A 20,488-nucleotide genomic window follows, 5' to 3' on the forward strand; every position below is an offset into this window, starting at 1 on the left:
ATACTGACATAAAGACTTAATACTCATCAAATATGTATTGTTATGCATTGATGCACCAGCACTTGCATATTCATATTCATCATAAATAGATGTGGAAATAAACAACAGCAAACAAAAGGGGAAAATGACAGTAGAGAGGCTTATTGTAAACACAACATTTCCCGTAAGCGTTTGAGTACACTGAGTATGAGACTGTTAGTTTAAGATGGGTCAAACTCCATATCAACAGTGTTGCCTCATAGTAGCCTGACCAGGTCAGTGTTATTTATCAGGATATTAAAACAGCTACAAAGAGGGTTATGTTATGTTTTATTTAAATGTATGTCTAATAACAAAAAACACACTGGATTAGTTATACAAGGATTCATTGGTTTTTTTTTTTTGCCTTTTGAGATTTGTCTGCCTAAAGGTTTCATTGTGTGTGTGGGGGGGGGGACTTGAACAATACTGAATAACTGCTTTTGTCTAAATAAAAACAAATGAAAAATCAATTTTAGGACCTTTATTTTTTATGTGACATTAAAGAATATGAAATATATTGATTTATTTGCATGTTTTATTGGTCAAGACTTCTGAGTATCATCTGATTTAAATACATCTGTAATTGGGTCCCACATCACCTTCTATATAATCAGCTTAGTAGTTATTTGTAATAAATGCTGATGTTGTTAATTCTTCTGCATGGTTTCTCTGATCCAGTCCAGATAGTTCTGTACTTTGGTGTAATAACCCTTAAAGTCTTTATTTCCACATCGAGGAGGACCCCATGACACAATACCTTCGAGTCGGTAGGGTTTATTTGGAGATCCAGTTCCCAACATTGGAAGGACTAGTGGACCACCTCCATCACCTTTACATGAATCAACCATTTCTCCTCCAGCACAGAACATATTATCAGTGACCTTCATAGGGCTTTGAAAACAAGGAACTTCTGAATATTCTTGTAAATGAGCATACTGCAGAAACCGACTTGCAGTTTTGATTTCAGTCATTCCATACCCTGATACTGTTCCTGTCCCTCCCTTCATCACTGGTCCAGCTGACTTCTCTGGCAGACACACTGGCCTGATTTTTAAACTGAGTGGCACCCTTGCAGACATCTTCACCAAGGCAATGTCATTATCAAAGGTTGACCGCTTTCTACCTGAGACATCCCTTTCATAATCTGGATGAATTATGATTTTCTCCGTTTCCATTATAACTGCATTTCTGTCTTGCCCATCAATCATTCCTCCATAGAATTTCAGTTTTTTAGTTTCATGTCCATCCACAAAATGAGCAGCTGTAAGAGCCCAACGATCACTAATTAGAGAAGCACCTCCTCGTTTGGGCTCTTTCATCAGAAGCTGCCAGGGTATCTGTTTCAGTTTGGCCTTTTCTCCTCCAAAAACCCGTCCACGGGGAAAAAACTCTTCATTCATGCCACACTCTGACAGAAGGAGTTAGAGGAAGGGGAAAATGACAGGGATGAAGAAGAATGTTAGAATGCATTGATAGATAGAGAGATTTATGAATTAAGATAAATACTGTGTATTACAGAGCTTTGTTACTCAGAGACACATTTATTTTCTGTCCATAAATTTCATTATTAGTTCAGGTTGTTTCTATCATGTTATAAACAGGCAAATAACACTTATAACACTTTCTGGTAAATATGACTGAAAGTTGTAAACATTTGCAAGATATGGGGCCCTATTGCAGCGATCTATAGTGCACCGATCAATAGTGCATCGTGCAGCCAAATTTAGGGGCGTGTCCTGTGTCTTTGGTATCATGAGGGCACCCAAAACAAACGTCTTGTGCAGCTCGAAAGGCGTGTACTAATTCTCTTAATTATTCATGGGTGTGTTTTGGCCGTAACGTGAAAAAAACCCCATCAATTTACCATTAGTCATTCCCTTTAAGAAGCAGGTGTGCTCTGACTTTGGCGCATTGGGATCTTGACAGCACTGCCCTTTGTGCGTTTCAGCCGAGGGGAAACTGACCTACATGTTCACGCTGGTACAGCAGCAGTTCATTTAAGGGAAGAACAATGTTATTGTATTCTTTATTCTGTTTATTGTTCATATAAAAGCTGGGTTTGCAACACTGACTGACATTATTTTCACTTTCAAATCATCAATCAGTCAATCAACCTTTATTTTGACTCAGAAATACATTTTCAGTGTAGCCAAGCATTTACAAATACAGGGATTGACATGACAAAGAAAATAATTTAATATTTTTTTTCAATAACAGTAAATGAAAGGTAAAAACATATATAAATATAAAATAAAATAAAATAATAATAAAACTTGGTTTAATTAATAAGAAATTAAGGTCAAAAGAAGATAAGATTAATACAACAAAAAAACAGTTAAAATTAAGCTAATACTAACTTTTACATAGTATTACTTTTACATGGTATAAAAAATATTATTAAAAAGGTTTAATAATAATAATAATAATAGTAATCAAAATAAGTTAAAAAGCAATCATACAAAAAAAATAAAAAGAAAACAAAAAAATAAAAGAAAAAAAATGAAGAACTAAGAGATTAACTACAATAAGAAATAAAAGGTAAGAATAAATAAGATGAAGTAAAACAGGTACAGGCTGTCTGAAGGTGGTTAGATATAGATTAAAAGTTTAAAATGACTGAGTGACACTGAGCTGAATTTTAGTGTTTTCTGTAGTGAATTCCAGCTGTAGCTAAAAGCAGATTTTGCCAGCTCACTAAAACTCTCCAGTAATTTAAGGGAGCTGGAAGGAGCATATTTATAGATAATGTCGCCATAGTCCAGCACTGATAACGTTGCTTCAATTAATCTTTTTCTGGCGTGCCTTGTGTCTATAGAAATAAAACAGTTTGTCTGCATTTACTGCTTTATCTGGAAACAGCGCTATCAAACCTCAACCTATCCTTTATATTTGACAATATTTTATTATTAATTTTACTGGTCCATACTCATCTTAAGTTTATTTAAGTTTTTTTTTTAGCCTATCTATAGCTTTTTTTTTTTTTTTTTGACAATGCAGCGTGTGTGGCATTTTAGAGCGCTGGACTAGATTTTAATTAATAAATTAATTTATGTTATATTTTAATAAATGTGACCTAGTGATAAAAAAACGAATGCTAACATAAAGCTTTATAGATCAGGGGTGGGTTTCCCGAAAGCTTCGTAACGCTAAGAACTTCGTTAACTCGTACTTAAGATTGATCGTTAATTAAAGAGTGTTTCCCAAACCCGTGCGTAACTAAAGTACTACGTAAACTCGCTCGCAGATTAACGAGTGCTCTGACCCAGTCGTTATTCTTAAAGAGCTTCTTTAGGGGATCTCGACTTGCAGTTCAGCACCTTAAACACCAGGGACCGCCAATTTTGAGGTAGAAAAAATATTATTTCCGTGGTTGAACAATTATATTATATTACTATTAATTATAATCAATTATATTATTATATAATTATCAATATTATTATATTATATTATATTATATTATATTATGTTTTGTTATGTTATGTTATGTTATATTATATTATATTATATTATATTATATTATATTATATTATATTATATTATATTATATTATATTATAATATATTATAATATAATATATTATAATGCCAACTTTGTCTGTGGCTTGTAGTCTAACTGGGCATATTGGAATTGACCAATCAAACCCACAAATAAATCATTAAAATCCAGATTAGCGATGCTAGAGTTCTTGACATTAATGCTGCAAGAAATGCAATCAGTGAATTCCTGCAGATGATGCTCACGGTTTAAGCAAAGCTGCAAAGTAGGTCCGGTGCAGGGGACTTTAATCCCACCTATACGTATTGTAAAGGGTATCGGTGAATGTGCAGGTCATATTTAATAATATTCCTTATTCAGGTGCTTCTAATCAACATTGTGGCCGTTCATCTGGGCAAACTCTGGGGTGTGTCAACTCGCAAATATATAAGTACCAGTCAAAAGTTGGACACGTCTCATTTAATTATTTTATTTTTTATTTTTTTTTACATTGGCGATTAATATTAAAACCATGAAAATGATTAATTGACGCATATGGAATTATCTAGTAAACAAAAAGGTGCATGGCCTTCACAATCCCCTAACCTAAACTCAACTGAGTGATTTAGGATGAGCAGGAGCCTCATAGAGTGTATATAAAACATATTTTGGTTGGTTTAAAAAAAACAGGTACATACGTATAAGTATTATTATTATAATTTATTTTTTATATATTTTATATTATTTTTGTATAATTATTCATAATAATAATAATAATAATAATAATAATAATAATAATAATAATAATAATAATAATATATTAATATTACTATTAATAATATTAGTATAATATCTATTAATATAATATATATTAACTATAATAGTTTTAAAAAAGTAAGAAAAGTTTAATGTTTTAAAATAGATTAGATTTTTTATTATTTATTTAGTCATATGTATCTTTAGGAGTATTTTATTAATGCCAAAGTACATCCTTTTGTAATTTAAATTTCAGAATATGTATAATGTTGATGATTACAACACAGTTCTACGTTTTTTATGGCCTAATAGTGAATAAATACTGCATATATGCAGTGTTGAATCGATATTTGTGGATCGATTGAGTGCTCTGTTTCGGGGGCGGAGTCAACAAAGACGTTCTTTAACCTCGTTCGTTAATTTTCGCTTTGCGAAGCTCTTTGGGAAACACTCGCAGAACTGGCTCGTTCTTTACTCACGTCATTCGTTAGTTCATTCGTTATTCCCTAAGATTGATCGTTTTCGGGAAACCCACCCCTGTGTAGTTTTGAATAATTGACAGGCAGCCTGAGATGCCAGAGCACAATGCTAATGTGCTTTGATGTCTTCAAAATATAAAAAATATAAAAGTGAATTTCAGGTAAATAATATCAAAGTGAAACAAAATAAACTTAAGTTCAGTAAAAGTACTTTCCTCTTTTAATTTTTTAATTTCCAAATTACAGGGTTTAAGAGAGAGAATGAGTGAGAATGAGCATCTGTCAAATTCTCAACCAGCAGAATGCCTATATCTGTTATATTAAGCTACAATTATTAAGGCCGGGTACTGAATATAAATATAAATACTTTTAAATGTCGGAAAAATAAATATAACTAATAATAACTTATAGTTAATGTGCACATTTTTAAGCAGATTTTCTAGGGGTGCGTAGTGTGCACGGTGATCGTGATTCAGTCATGGTGGTGTAGCTGACTGTTATTGGGGTTTAATTTAATCAATTGCGCACCTGTGTTTCCCGCCGCAAAAATAGAAAGACACCAGATATTTATCTGAACACAGGTCACTTCCAGACCACCATGCCCATCAGCAATAATATATTTCTAAAGTCCAATGCTATTTTAATGACGAGTGTGTGATTACAGGGTGTAAGACAGCAATAATGAATAGAAGGTAACTGATAGAATGTGACTGTACATTGCAGTACAAGATTTATCTCTACACTCAGACTCTAGCAATTGTGACTCAGTGCTTAAAGTGTCTAGAATTTGTGGTCTATCAACAAGTTACAAGTGAATAACTAAGCACTTTGTTCAATAAGTATGGATAAGAGAGGGTCTGCCAAATGCCATCAATGTATTTGTAACTGCATGACAACAGATGAGCTGTGGTCTATTTGATTTACACATACAGTCATGAACACCACCTGTGTGGAAAAAGTGATGACACCCCCTTATTTATTACTTCTTCTTCTATAACTAGAATTTAAGTGCAGCACATCACCTGAAGCTGATTATAACAATGATTAAGTAGGAGCCTGTCTCACTAAAAACTCAGGCATTTAGTTTGGTTTGTTTGTATTGTTAAAGTGAGTAATATTGCCATGGCCAGATCCACAGGGCTCTTTGAGGCCTTCAGATAGAAGATTGTAGCTGGATATGACTCTATGAAGTGTCTTCAACAATAAGAATCAAGAAATCAATGAATGAAAGTACACTGTGCTGAGAATGAGGAGTAAAGATATACCTGGCACACATTGTGGTGCATTGTGGGAGTAATTCTGTCCTCTTCCAGATACCCAGTTTCCACTAGCATCACAAGTGAAGTTAGCTGAGAACAATAGAACAGAAAAAAGATAATTACTCTCTGAGAAATGTAAAAGGACAGAAAGATACTCATTATTGCAGTGTTTACCATGTCCAGCCAGCTGGTAGAATATTGATTGACACTTGAAGGTGATATTCTGCTTGTATGTTGTCAGTGGATGCTCCTCTGTTAGGACCATCAGATCTGCGTCTGAAAGCTTTGGAATTCCACAGTCCACAACTAGGAAAATACAAAAAATGTGTGTGAGAGAGAAAGAGAGAATCATTTACACAGTTTTAACAACTGTGAAGAGCATCAAACTGAACTGACATCATGAAATCATAACAGATACACACACACATAACAAATTCAAAGTGTTAAAATAGACAATCATGGGCAAAAATATTGTCAATCCAGTACTTTTTTTTTTATTTGCTATTTCTACTAGAAATGAATACAGTAGCTGTTTCAAATGTTCTGGTGTGATGCAAATTTTCTTTACATTGTATTTGTGGCATATCAAAGGTTTAAAGAGGTCATTGGTATTTTAGCAGGACAACAGCAGAAAGTTCAGAAAGTTCACAGTGGGTGTCACTTCTTCATAGTTACAGGAAGCAAACTGATTTATTTATATTAAGTAGTCTGTTCTAGTCCTTTTGTCTAAAGTTTTGTGTGGAATTATATCAGATTTGACTTGTTTTTTCTCTGATTGTTTGTGAAGAGCAATTTTTGAGAGAAGAGTGGGGAACAGCTTGGAAATCCAGGGCTGGACAGGGTTTCCTCAGACTCCTAAACCCCACCACACCCCCCCCCCCCTCACCCCCTCCATTAAAAACTGACACAGAGGCTGTTTCTCAATTCAGGGGGATGCATCTTTCGAAGGACGCGGTCTACGAAGGTGTGTCCGTCGAAGGATGGGTAGGCTGCGATGGCAGTACTGAAATGGGACAGTCTACCCTACAGTTATATAATATAATTTAATATATCTATAATTATTTATATATCTATAAACTACGTAATACTACATAATACAGCCGACTCCTCTGCTGACTCCGCACTTTTCGTGCTGAAATAAGTTGAAATAGTTGCACCGCGGTGACGTAATCAGCGTTCAAATGAGTCCTTTGAAGGATGCAGCCCCTGAATTGAGACACAGCAAGAGATTTAAACAGAGGCATCACTCACAGTCACAGGTACGCCCATCATCCCGCAGCTGATACCCATGATGACAAGAACACTGGTAGGAGCCCAGAGTGTTGAGGCAGATTTGAGAGCAGAGGGGTCCAGAGTCCTCAGAAGATACAGGAGAGCTACACTCGTCCACATCTGAAAAAACACAGAAATACATAAAAACTACACATTCAGAACAGGCACTGTTAGGAGTTCATAAATTTAAACAAATTTAAATTTAGGTTATATTAGATTTTTATTAACTGATAATTTATGTCTTCTGAAGCCACAAGTGTTACATATCACACCAATAGCCTGGTAAAAAGCAGAAAAGCCGAGGTGTGGCTGAAGATCTGGGTTTGAGCTGTCAGTCACAAACACCAGCTGGAGACGATTGCCAGAAGACAAGAAGGACTTGCGGCCAGGGTGGTGTGCATTCGTTGACCTTTGGCCACAGAACTTCCCCAAAACTTTCCTGCCATCCAAAACCTTCACAATAAAAGAGAAATGAAAACAAAATCCAAAATAGTTTATAAGACAGTCAGCAGAATTACCACAAAACAGATAAGAGTTGCAAATTTCAGTTCTTTTTTTTTTTTGCACTTAGAAAGCTGCCACAAACACACCAAATATACCTCGCTCTGTCCCTGTGGCCATTTGAAAATATTAATATGAGCAAACGCATACCAGTGTCCCTGAATGAGCATCTCACCTGCTGATAGTAGCATTTTATGTCAGCCAGTATAATTACTATAAGAATACAGGTACACAGTGTAATGAAATTATGTCCTCTGGAAGCACGGTGCATCATGAAACAACAATACAATAGACAACATAAAGTGCGAATGTGTTACAGATCTGTAACATAAAACTACACTACAATAAATACAGCAGACATGAGACAATTTAACAGACACGACAGTGCTGTACAGATACGGTATGATTAAATGTTTTAGTGAGGGCAAAGTGCAGAGATATGTATCATACTGTAACATATAGAACATACATGATTACAGCAGTTACTGAGTTAGAGAGTTTATAGCTCTTATAAAATTAAGCAGCAAATATTGCTGATAGGGATAGAGACATTTCTGTCTGTGTGTGCTGAGTGTGTGTGTAGAGCAATGTTCAAGTGGGTTCAGTACAGTCTTTGTGTGTGTTTGAGGACTGGTTGGGGTTTCAGGTCAGGTGTGTGTGTGAGTGATAGGTGGTTTCACAAGTAAGAGACAAAATATACGGACAGGAATATACTGCTCACCATCAGAGAATCAGTCGAACAGTTAGCAGAATGCTCAATGTCCAGGTAGGTGAAGGTGAGCTTGATTCTGTAACCGTGAGGAACTTCCAGGTTCCACTGTTCATGGAGATCAGCTGGATAGGGCTTAGGATACAGTGGAGATTGAACATGCCCATACATCAGATCCTCACAATCACACACACTCACACTCACCCACAGCACACTGAAAAAGAGAGGGAGAGGTTGAGCTGATTAAATATGGTGTTTAAGAGTGATAAGAAGAATCTGTGGACCCTTCCTTTGTGCATCATCTTTACATGTAAGAGGAAGTCACCGACCCTGAAGGTGCAGTCACTCAGTGTTATATAAATACTGCCAACAGTCATAAAATATTCAGAAAATCCTCAAGACATTGATTAAATGATTAGCTCTAGCTGTTTATTACATTTGAGTTTGTTATTTTGTAGAAATGATTTAAACAATTTTAATACAGTACTTTTTGCATTGGTCTGGACATTACAACACCAGCTGTTTCTACTTTTATCATGTTGCAGTTTTGCAAACTCTAGTTAGTATATTTAGCAAATTTATGAAGAGCCACCTGAAATATTTAACTAACGTCAAAAATTATAAAAACAAAAAGCACTTGAGGTTGATAGGATGCATATGTTGTGCATATATAAAAGCAAATAAGTAAAATCAACACTGAAAGTGTTACATTAGCATGAATAGTAATAATTAAATAATTACAGTGTTAATTTAACTCTGGCAAATTGCTTTGTCAGCTAAATAAAAGTAGCTTGTTTACTGGAGGAGGCATCATTTTCACAGTAGACTGTGAAATAAGTCATACTCTGGCATCAACCACCATTATTATATAGTCGCTAGTATTATTATTATTATTATCAGTAGTAGTAGTATTAACATTTCAACACAAAGGAGCCCATGGTAATGTTTGTGTCACAGAAACTTTAAAATACATATAAAATTCCTTACAGCAATTTCTCACATATTTTAACTCATGAAGTCTCTAATCTCATCTCATCTTCAGAATGTAGGTGTGCTGGGTTTGTGCTGGAGATAAAACGAGCTCCTTTTAACAGTGTATTTTTGCTTCTACAGCTCTGACGAATTGATTTTTTAATTAAATAAAATTCGTTTTTAACTCATTTCAAGAACATAATTTATCTGATAAAATTTTGAATTTGGTATTAAATGCGAGCTTCCAATATGTAGAGTTTGTAGAAATGTTTAGGGTATAAAGATTTTAGATACCAAAATATTTTGAACAATGTTTTAATAGTATAAAAGCAATAGACCTTTTATTTGACACTTTGTGGAGGACTGAATACTTTTTTGATTGTAATATTTTATTCACTATTATTCTATAATGTATAAAAAACAGTAAAAGAAAAAATATCTTGGCTCTTTTCTGACCCTCCACTGGGTTAACAGTCCTGCACAATTCCATTTCATATGTATGATTATGTAAGGGTAAACTAGCTCTGAAGCCTACTTATCCCAACCTGCTAACCCCCAAAAATAAGGAAACACCAAACTCAAATGTTAATGTTAACAGTAACAGTCACACACATTGGAATAAATCAATTTCCATGTAATTACATTTCAGAATTGTGAAAATTTAACCGTTAATCTAACAACTCCTCCAAAAAGCACAACATACACAATCAACCCTCAAACGGGGTTTATCTTTATCTGTATCTATCTTCTTTTAGAAAGCGTTACAGATCTGATTAAACTGGTTTAGAGGTTCATTCGGAATAAAAGAGACTCTTACAGTAAGCAGAAAGTGCTGTAGTGGATCAGCGGCTCCATTGTAAGCTCCTCTGCTTGGTTTTATTCGCTCTGGAGTGATAATGTATCTCCTTTAAACACATCAGATCCTCCCCAAGTTTCACTTCTCCAGCAAAAACAACATGGCTGCTCCCAGTACTTCACTGTTCCGCTGGATCTGATTCATGAACTGAGCTGAAATGTCCATTCTAAAGGTTAATCTGCTGTGTTAACACTGTGGTTCACCTGAAACACAAACCTCTAAACCCACAAGTGTGGTGTGGACAGCAGAGCTGGCTTGGATAAAAGCCAGGAGCTGAACTGAACAATCCAACAGACTCAACACACGACCACACAGCTCTCACTTAAATACAGTCTAATATTAATAATCATTCACTTAATATTACTATTAATATCCAGTCTCTTCAGAATTCTGGTCAGTCTAGGATAGGCTTAATCCCAGTCCAGGAAACCAGCACACAATGATAGTGAAATAGACTAAAAGAGTCTGTGGTGCTGTATATCACAGACCCTTTAAAAGCTGTGTAATGTTCCCTACAACACTAATGAAGCACCTGAGAGACGCAAACTGAACATCCTGAGAGCATCACTACAGCACAGTGTGTGAATGTGTGTTTGTTCATCTCACTTTATTTACAGAACGTAAAAATGTAAAAAAAAAAAAAAAACAGCTCCTTTTAAAAGTGTTTTTTTTAGATTCTGCAGATCTGTTCCAAACATTTAACCATTCAAATGCTTTAATGAAACATTTTACCATAGAACTAGTTGTAACCTGATTTCTATGACAAAATGTTAAAATACAAGTTATGAAATTGTTCTTGTGCTATTTGTTAGATCAGGATTTTAACCTTAAAATATTTACTGGCATGTTCCTGTAATTATAATACTATAATAATAAAAAACGAATGAGCTTCTCACTGAATTTATTTGATTCACAGGTCTGGGCTCTTATGGGATGATTATATTGATTATTAAAAAAGTTATTTACATGTAATTATGAAAATACATTGATAGACTCTTCTAAACCCTAGGACTTTAAATGTGACCCCACATTTCACTCATAACTACATAACTAATATAGTTTCATTTTGGTATCTAAATAATTCATAATAGTTGCTGATCTTGTTAGTAAAATAGGTCTGTAATTTAAGAGTTTAAAAATTCATTTAAATGTATACATTTGTTAATTTATTTAGGAACATTTTCCACTTCTCTGTCTTAAAACAAATTAGTTAAACTTCCCAGAGTAATAGAAGTAATCTGTTCATGGTCAGTTGGGTTTAAACATTTCCAACTGAAAAAATCTTTCTAAAGATTATGCAGACACATTTAGAAAAAACATATAAATCATATACAACTTAAATATTCAGAATTGTGATACCTGTCTCTATGAAAAGCAAGATAAAATAATAGTAAAAATAAATAGTGACATTATTAGTTAATGTATTAATAGTGACTTAATACTCATCAAATATGTATTGTTATGCATTGATGCACCAGCACTTGCATATTCATATTTATCATAAATAGATGTGGAAGTAAACAACAGCAAACAAAAGGGGAAAATGACAGTAGAGAGGAGTACTGTAAACACAACATTTCCCGTAAGCTATTGAGTACATTAATGGGTCAAATTCCATATCAACAGCATTGCCTCATAGCAGGCTAATCAGGTCAGTGTTATTTATCAGGATATTACAGTTTTTTGCAGCTGCTAAGAAGCGTTTACCAGCACTTTAGACACTTTTTTTAAACTCTAAATACATCTAAATACATCAACACACTCATCTTATGCAATGAACCGAATAGTTGATTTTCTGCACAAAAGCACATTCTGTTGTCACAACACAAAAACCTGGATCCACATCAACTAATTCATTTAAAACACTAACACATGTTCTCTATTCCAGAGCTACGTGTAGTCAATCACTGTGCAACCACTGTAAAAAATAATAACAGCTAGTGACATTACAGAAGCAGCTTCATAATTGTTTCTTTTTAATAATTAATAAACATTTACTTGAATTTCAAATGTGGGCAACATGTTGTCTACAAATAATTAAGGGTTATTTATTATATAGAACAATAGTGTAGACAAAAAATAGTCTGTGGAAGTTATTTAAACTGTAAGGACATGAAATTGTTGCCAAACTCTGCAAAAATGTTATTATAAACGTCATTAGCTTTAGTTCCATATGTGCAAGATTAAAATACACAAATACAAAAATAATCCTTACTTTTATTTGAACACCATCACACATTCTTACTCCTCTCCCTCTCTCTTATCCTGGAACAACTATTTCTTTCCAGAGTCGTCTAATAACGTAGAAAAAATACTCTATTACGTTACTTAGAAGTAGAAATGTTGGTTACGTATGCACTATAGGAGCCTGAGCTTTTCACCTTCCACTTTTACTTTTTTAGTACTTTGTAGTACTTTTACTTAAAATAATTTGTAGTTTTAAAACCAGTACTTTTACAGTTTTTACTTAAGTAAAAGTTGTAATAGTAAAAAAGAAATAATAAATACAGTGGTGTGAAAAAGTCACACTGTGTTTACACAAGTGTTTGTCAAACTTAAATGTTTCAGATCATCAAATCAATTTAAATATTAGTCAAAGGCAACACAGGTAAACACAAAATGCTATTTTTAAATGAACGTGTTTATTATTAAGGGAGAAACGAACTTGGGTTCTGCAGCAGGACAATGACCCACCAGCAATGAACACACCAGCAAGTCCACCTCTGAATGGCTGAAGAAAAACAAAATGAAGACTTTGGAGTGGCCTAGTCAAAGTCCTGACCTGAATCCCATTGAGATGCTGTGGCATGACCTTAAAAAGGCCGTTCATGCTCAAAAACCCTCCAATGTGTCAGAATTACAAAAAATCTGCAAAGATGAGTGGACCAAAAATCCTCCACAGCTCTGTAAAAGACACATTGTAAGTTATCGCAAGCGCTTGGTTGCTGCTAAGAGTGGCCCGACCAGCTATTAGGTTTAGAGGGCAATCACTTTTTCACACAGGGACATGTTGGTTTGGTTTGGTTTGGTTTGTTCAAGCAATTGTAAATAAGATAAGAAAGATCCAGAATTTGGTAATAAAATGTAAGCATGTTTAAAACATGCTAATTAAATGTAAATTGTGTGATAGCAACATGTTTTATCACACAATTGAACAGTGATGTTTAACAGTATATATAACAGTATATATCACACATATGAACAGTAAAGTCCACAACAGACATCTATCTGTCAAAAACTGTAAAACAGCTATAAAGAGGGTAAGAGTGTTACATTTTATTTCAACGTGTGATAAAAAAAAACTCACAGGATTAAGTAAGTAAGTACAAGAGTTTTTAATTAAACTTTTTCCATAGTTTTTTTTTACTTTTATGATTTTTTTTGAGGGTTTCATTGTGTGTGTGTGTGTGGAACTTGAACAATACTGAATAACTGCTTTTGTCTGAATTAAAAACAAATGAGAAATATTAGATTTTTAGACATTTTTATGGGACATTATATGAATAGGTAAGATATTGATTATTTTTGCATTTTGTTTTAAAGATTTCTGAGTATCATCTGATTTAAATACATCTGTAATTGGGTTCAACATCACCTTCTATATAATCAGCCTAGTAGTTATTTGTAATAAATGCTGATGCTGTTAATTCTTCTGCATGGTTTCTCTGATCCAGTCCAGATAGTTCTGTACTTTGGTGTAATAACCCTTAAATTCTTTATTTCCACATCGAGGACCCCATGACACAATACCTTCGAGTCGGTAGGGTTTATTTGGAGATCCAGTTCCCAGCATTGGAAGGACTAGTGGACCACCATTATCACCGCTACATGAATCTGCCTCATCTCCTCCAGCACAGAACATATTATCAGTGATCTTCAAATTGCTTTGAAAACAAGGAACTTCTGAATATTCTTGTAAATGAGCATACTGCAGAAACTGACTTTTAGTTCTGTTTTCAGTTGATCCATACCCTGATACTGTTCCCATCGCTCCCTTCATCACTGGTCCAGCTGACTTCTCTGGCAGACACACTGGCCTGATTTTGAAACTGAGTGGCACCCTTTCAGACATCTTCACCAAGGCAATGTCATTATCATAGGTTGTCCGGTCTACACCTAATATTTTCCTTTCATAATCTGGATGAATTATGATTTTCTCCGTTTCCATTATAACTGCATTTCTGTCTTTCCCATCAATCATTCCTCCATAGAATTTCAGTGTATGGCTTTCATATATATCCATAACAGTAGCAGCTGTAAGAGCCCAGCGATCACTAATTAGAGAAGCGCCTACTCTCATGCGGTCTTTCATCAGAAGCTGCCAGGGTATCTGTTTCAGTCTGGCCCTCTCTCCTCCATAAACCCGTCCACGCGGAAAAAACTCTTCATTCATGCCACACTCTGACAGAAGGAGTTAGAGGAAGGGGAAAAGAATGTGGATGAAAAGAATGTTAGAACGCATTGATAGAAAGATTTAGGAAATAAGACAAATATTGTTACAGCGCTACGTTCTATTATTATATATATATATATACATATATATACAATTATTTTTGGTCCATAAATTATTTCATTATTTGCTTAGGTTGTTTATATCAAACAGGCAACAATGCTTTGTTGTTGTTTTGTCTTGTAACACTTTCTGGTAAATATGGCTGAAAGACATGATCATTAATGATACACCAATTGTAAGACCCCATTCATGCTGGTAAGACTGCAGATCATTTGTTAATGCACATCATGTGCCTGCCATCTTTTAGCCCTTTCACCCCAATTCTGACCAGTGATAGATACGCTTAGGAAGGGGACCACTTTCAACTGTCCATGGTGCACTTACATCAGTGCCATACTTGGGGTATAACGGTACAGAAAATTAATGGTTCCGTTCACACCTCGGTATAAACCCCACGGTTCGGTCCGTTTTCGGTACGGTTGGTAAAAAAAATAAAGAGGTTGGGCATTCTCTATAGCCTCACCTTTATATTATTATTATTATTATTTACAATGGAACTTCATTATAATGATGTTTAGTTTTTTGGGATGGAATGTTGTAACGGGGCTCAAGTACTTTTATTAAATAAAATTTAAACCAGTATTCTCTCCTACTGTCATCATCAGAGGCTCTTTTGAGAGGCATCTTTTGGATATTTTTGGAACAAACAAACAAACAATGAGCGTGATTGTGGTGCTTTATTAAGAAAAAAACAACATCATTACTTTAACTGCTTAAACTACAAATATATTTTCCTAAGTATATTACTGGATGCATTTCAGTGTTTGAGTTTTTTTAAAGAAATGTCAGTATTAGATTGTTAAAATTTTATTATTAGGGTCAATCACTTAAAAATGAATTAAAATCATGTTTTTTTTATTCTGGAATCCTAGCATTATTATGAGGGGACAGTATTAAAAGTGTAGTGTGGTTGAGGATTAGATCACTCTCCGGTCACTCTTCCAGTCACTATACTCAGCCCATGTGCTCAGAGCTAAACTTCTCAGGGCAGGATAAGTCAGTGAAGAGTTGCTAATAGCAACAGTTGCTAATAGCAACACTCCTCTGAACATTAGTTCCGCACTACGTTCATTGGTTCCACAAGTACCCTGTGTTCTGCATGCGTTTGCGCAAACTGAACCACGACACCTGTATCGTGGCGGTTCATAAAGAATACATGTACCGTTACACCCCTATGTCATATACATTTTTACCATGTTAGAGTTACCATGTTTTCATCTAAATAATATGTGGTGGTGGTGCAGAAGCTGATAAAATGTGACTCTAGCAATTGTTAATCAGTGCTCAAAGTTTCTTGAGGTCTATCAACAAGTTTCAAATGAATAAGTAAGCACTTTGATAAATAGCTGGATAAGGGAGGGTCTGCCAAATGCCATTAATGTGATAACAGATGAGCTGTGGTCTATTTGATTTACACATACAGTCATGAAAACCACCTGTGAGGAAAAAAGTGATGACACCCCCTTATTTATTACTTCTTCTTCTATAACTAGAATTTAAGTGCAGCACGTCATCTGCAGCTGATTATAACAAGGATTTAGGATAAGCCTGACTCACTAAAAACTCTGGCATTAAGTTTGGTTTGTTTGTATTGTTAAAGTGAGTAATATTACCGTGGCTAGATCCATAGAGCTCTTTAAGGCCTTCAGAAAGAAGATTGTAGCTGGATATGAGTCTATGTCTAAGTGACTTACAGAGATTTCAAAACAATAACAATTAGTCAGATCAATCAGTTAAAGTGCATTATGTGTTGAAAATGAGGAGTATAGATACCTGGAACACACTGTGGTGCATTCTGGTATATATTCTGTCCACTTTCAGATACCCAGTTTCCACTAGCATCACAAGTGAAGTTAGCTGAGAACAATAGAACAAAGAATAAACAAAATGTATCTCTGAGCACAATTATTTGTAAAAGGACAGAGAGATACTCATTACTGCAGTGGTTACCATGTCCAGCCAGCTGGTAGAATATTGATGAACACTTGAAGGTGATATTCTGCTTGTATGTTGTCAGTGGATGCTCCTCTGTTAGGGCCACCAGATCTGGAAGATCTGGAATTTCACAGTCCACAGCTGAGAAATACAAAAAATGTGTTTGTGTGCGAGAGAAAAAGAAAGAGAGAATAATTTACACAATTTTAACAACTGTGAAGAGCATCAAACTGAACTGACATCATGAAATCATTACAGATGCACACACACATAACATATTTAGTGGTTTCACATTTTCACATATGTTAAAGTTGACAACATGTAGTGTTAATTTAACTATATTATTGGGATTAAAACTGGTAAATTTGCTCCAGTATATTTGTCAGACACAGTTACTGCCTGGCTTGTGTTACGGCACTCGTATGAGCTTGATCACAAGAGGGCCTTACCAATTTACTTATGAATAAAAGTACACAATTACACAAGCAAGATGTCTGCCTGTCATACAGGTATTCATTTATGTCTACTTTAAAATATCTAGTTTATACTAGTCTAAATTACAACAACCTAGAACGAACAAGCCACATTACACATTAAATTATACAATCTTTGTTCATTCTTTGTTTCTACCAGAATTTCATACTGTAGCTGCTACAAATGCTCCAGTGTGACAGGTCACATATAACATTCAATCAATTAAAACATGTCATTGTTTTTTTACCAGGACAAAAGCAGAAAGTTCAGAAAGTTCCCAGAAGGTGTCAGAAACTTTTTTTCCAATTACAGAAGCTATTCTGTTATTAATATTAAGTAGACTGGTCCAGTCCTTTTTTCCAAAGTGATTTTTTGTGTTCCTCCAATGCAAATAAAAGTAATAAGCATGTGAATGCAAAAGCATTTGTAATGTTTGTGTTGCATGTTCTAATAGAAAAGCATTTTCTGAAGCACAAGAGTACCCATGTTGCCCCTGTCTGCATTTCTACTAGAATAGCACTGATGCCTGTAGGTGTATAACTATGAACTAGGAACATTAGCAGCAACAACAAAGTGATAAACAAAACAAGTTTACAGAATATAGACATTGTTTATCTCAGATTAGATTTTCATGGCTGCACACAAGCCCAAGTTTACCATTCACAATGTTAATGTCAGTGTTGACTGAAACTTTGTAATATTAAAAGAGTGTTAAAAATATTTATAGACTGGTTGAAGCATGGTCTTCTCCATTTTATATTAGTGGCTAGCTACAAAGAGCTGGTACATTTATAAATCCTTTAATAAATTAGGTTTTTAAATTATTGGCATGTTTATTGACATACCAACTGCTTCATAGAAGACAAAGAAGCCAAGGTGCATCTGAGGCCTTGATTCATCTGTCTCAAATACCAGTTGGACATGGTTGCTTGGAGACATGATGGGATTTTTGCCAGGGTGATGAGGGTCAGTTGACGTCTGGCCACAGAACTTCCCCAAAACTTCATTATCATGCAGAACCTTTTAGACCAGAAACATTGTTTTTACAAGGCAGCCCTGCAGTATAAACTGACATTTTAAATTTATCTATTAACACAATGCAATATAATGCACAACCTACTGTGAGAGAGTCTTTGGAGCAGTTTGCAAAAGGTTCAATGTCCAGGTGGTTGAAAGTGAGCTGAATTTGGTAGCCAAGAGGAACTTTCAGGTACCACTGCATATAGAGACCCACTGGGTAGGGCTCAGGGTACAGAGGGGACTGAACATGACCATACTTTGATTCCTTGCACTCACACACACTCATCCATAGCATCCATAGACTAGAGAGAAAGAGAGAGAGAGAGAGAGAGAGAGAGAGAGAGAGAGACCAACCAAATGTGCATGTATAAGCAGGTGTATTTTGCTTTATATACAGATGGAACAATAAAAACTAGACGACATAGAAATTAATTCTAATCACTTACCTCACTATTCGCTTTATTCTGCTCATGATCGATACAATAGCATGGAGATAGAAGAGGTAATCTGGGATGTGTGTTCAATTTGTCCAGCAGTTTTACACAAATCAGAAGTCCTTGCAGTTTGCAAACAGAAGAGTGAGCAACCCAGAGTCTAAAAGTCTAACAGTCTTGTTTAACTTGGCAAAAAATGAATTAAGTGAAAAGCAGTAGACTCTGTTGATAGGTGTTCCACTTTAAAAAAAAACATTTCCTTCGTAAAACAGTTTGCTCTGTGTGCTGGATTCATGAGCACATTGAAGGCAAAACTTATCCAAACCAGAAAAAAAAAACATTCCAAAAAAACTGGAATAAAAATATCAGTAACCATAACAACATGATAAAGAGACAACTGTGGCTCAGTGTTATTGAAGGTGTGCGTGGTATATGTAATTCTGTCTATAATTGCTCACATAGGAATTTCATATGACTGAATTTCAGGTGACTAGACTGGCAAATCATAAGGGGATTTTTAATACAAACTATATTAGATTTAGTCTAGCATTCTTGTTAGTTCGGCCCTGGCAAGTTCAACTTGTATTTTGCAATTGGAACAGCAGCCCACTTTATATTTGATACACTTGGACCTCATGGATCTCTACAGATTTCTGTAGGGTCAGTGAAGTATACTCTGATATATTTATGTCATTTTGTTACACTGTGTACCTATACTCAGATATAATGACAATAAAAGTTGAATATTTAACCATCCCAGATCTACTCAGCTTACCGCTTGATGCATCCTCAATAATACAGGTGAAGCAAGAACACATGCAGGAATTTGGACTGGCTACTTAGCTACATGCAGACTTCTGAACAGAACAGGACTTGGGCTGTGACTGATGAAATTTTACAAGAACAGCACACACAAAAATGCAAATTGAGAAACATCATGAGAAACATTCAGCAGTAGCTGTTAATGTGGAAGTGGCACTGTGCTTAATGCTGTGCTAAATGCTGAAGTCTGAGCTAGTACAAAGACCCTGCATAAAGATGCTGCTGATTTTTTTCTGATTTATGAGATTACTATCTATTAAAACTATTAAAATGATGCTTACATATATTCAGTAAGAAGACAAAAATATGACACGCAAAATGTGAATCTGGAAGTTGAATTTTTGTTTATTTTGATTTTCAACGAAATTTTGTTTGGTCCCCTGGACAGTTACAGTTTTGGAGATGCAATGTTTTAACATGACAGTGACGATATACACTGTTTCATCTTAATACAAAAACAAAGGAACTGAAAATGATTCTTTAAGGGATGATAATGTCCTTCCTAATACCCTTTTAAAAAGGTTTCAGGAACTGTGAATCCATATTATCACAGTACTGTTAGGTTACCTGTAACTTTATACTATATTATAAAAGTAAATGAATAACTAATTAGCTTGTGCTTATTAGCTAATGCTTGAAATGTTGTTGACCATATCTGCAGTTTTTAATGTTTTATGGTATGTGTGTGGCTCCAAAAGAGCCTCTTGTTCTATTGAGTATGCTTTTTATTAAATCTATACAAGTTTTGTATGCACAACTGGGTGACTGTGTTAGGTGCATGAACTTTTGAAAAAAAAAAATCTGAATGAATGCATTTAATTTTATTTTACTATTCTATTACTATTTAACTATTTAACATCATTAATATATTTCAATTCAATACATACATATACAATGATATATATGAATGTTCTATTAATGCAATATCTGTTTTACTCAATATCTGTGGAGTACCTTGTTGTTCTTTTTATTTTTTCAATAAATTAATATA

General features: G+C 34.7%; 2 protein-coding genes across 2 annotated transcripts; both read right to left on the bottom strand.

Moving 5' to 3' along the window:
* Window positions 1-20: 20 nt before the first annotated feature.
* Window positions 21-18,811, bottom strand: LOC103024579 (complement C1s subcomponent-like). The gene is made up of 7 exons (XM_022687096.2): window positions 18,688-18,811; window positions 18,342-18,543; window positions 18,067-18,241; window positions 16,763-16,888; window positions 16,586-16,669; window positions 13,895-14,700; window positions 21-620 (listed from the first exon to the last, which is right to left on the bottom strand). The coding sequence occupies exons 1-6, from the start codon at window positions 18,711-18,713 to the stop codon at window positions 13,943-13,945; spliced, it is 1,371 nt and encodes a 456-aa protein (XP_022542817.2). The 5' UTR covers window positions 18,714-18,811; the 3' UTR covers window positions 21-620; window positions 13,895-13,942.
* Window positions 579-10,446, bottom strand: LOC111197601 (complement C1s subcomponent-like). The gene is made up of 7 exons (XM_049480105.1): window positions 10,261-10,446; window positions 8,484-8,685; window positions 7,534-7,714; window positions 7,241-7,381; window positions 6,164-6,295; window positions 5,996-6,079; window positions 579-1,429 (listed from the first exon to the last, which is right to left on the bottom strand). The coding sequence occupies exons 1-7, from the start codon at window positions 10,296-10,298 to the stop codon at window positions 669-671; spliced, it is 1,539 nt and encodes a 512-aa protein (XP_049336062.1). The 5' UTR covers window positions 10,299-10,446; the 3' UTR covers window positions 579-668.
* Window positions 18,812-20,488: the final 1,677 nt, after the last annotated feature.

This window comes from Astyanax mexicanus, chromosome 6, assembly GCF_023375975.1.
Source record: "Astyanax mexicanus isolate ESR-SI-001 chromosome 6, AstMex3_surface, whole genome shotgun sequence".
Taxonomy (NCBI): Eukaryota; Metazoa; Chordata; class Actinopteri; order Characiformes; family Acestrorhamphidae; genus Astyanax; species Astyanax mexicanus.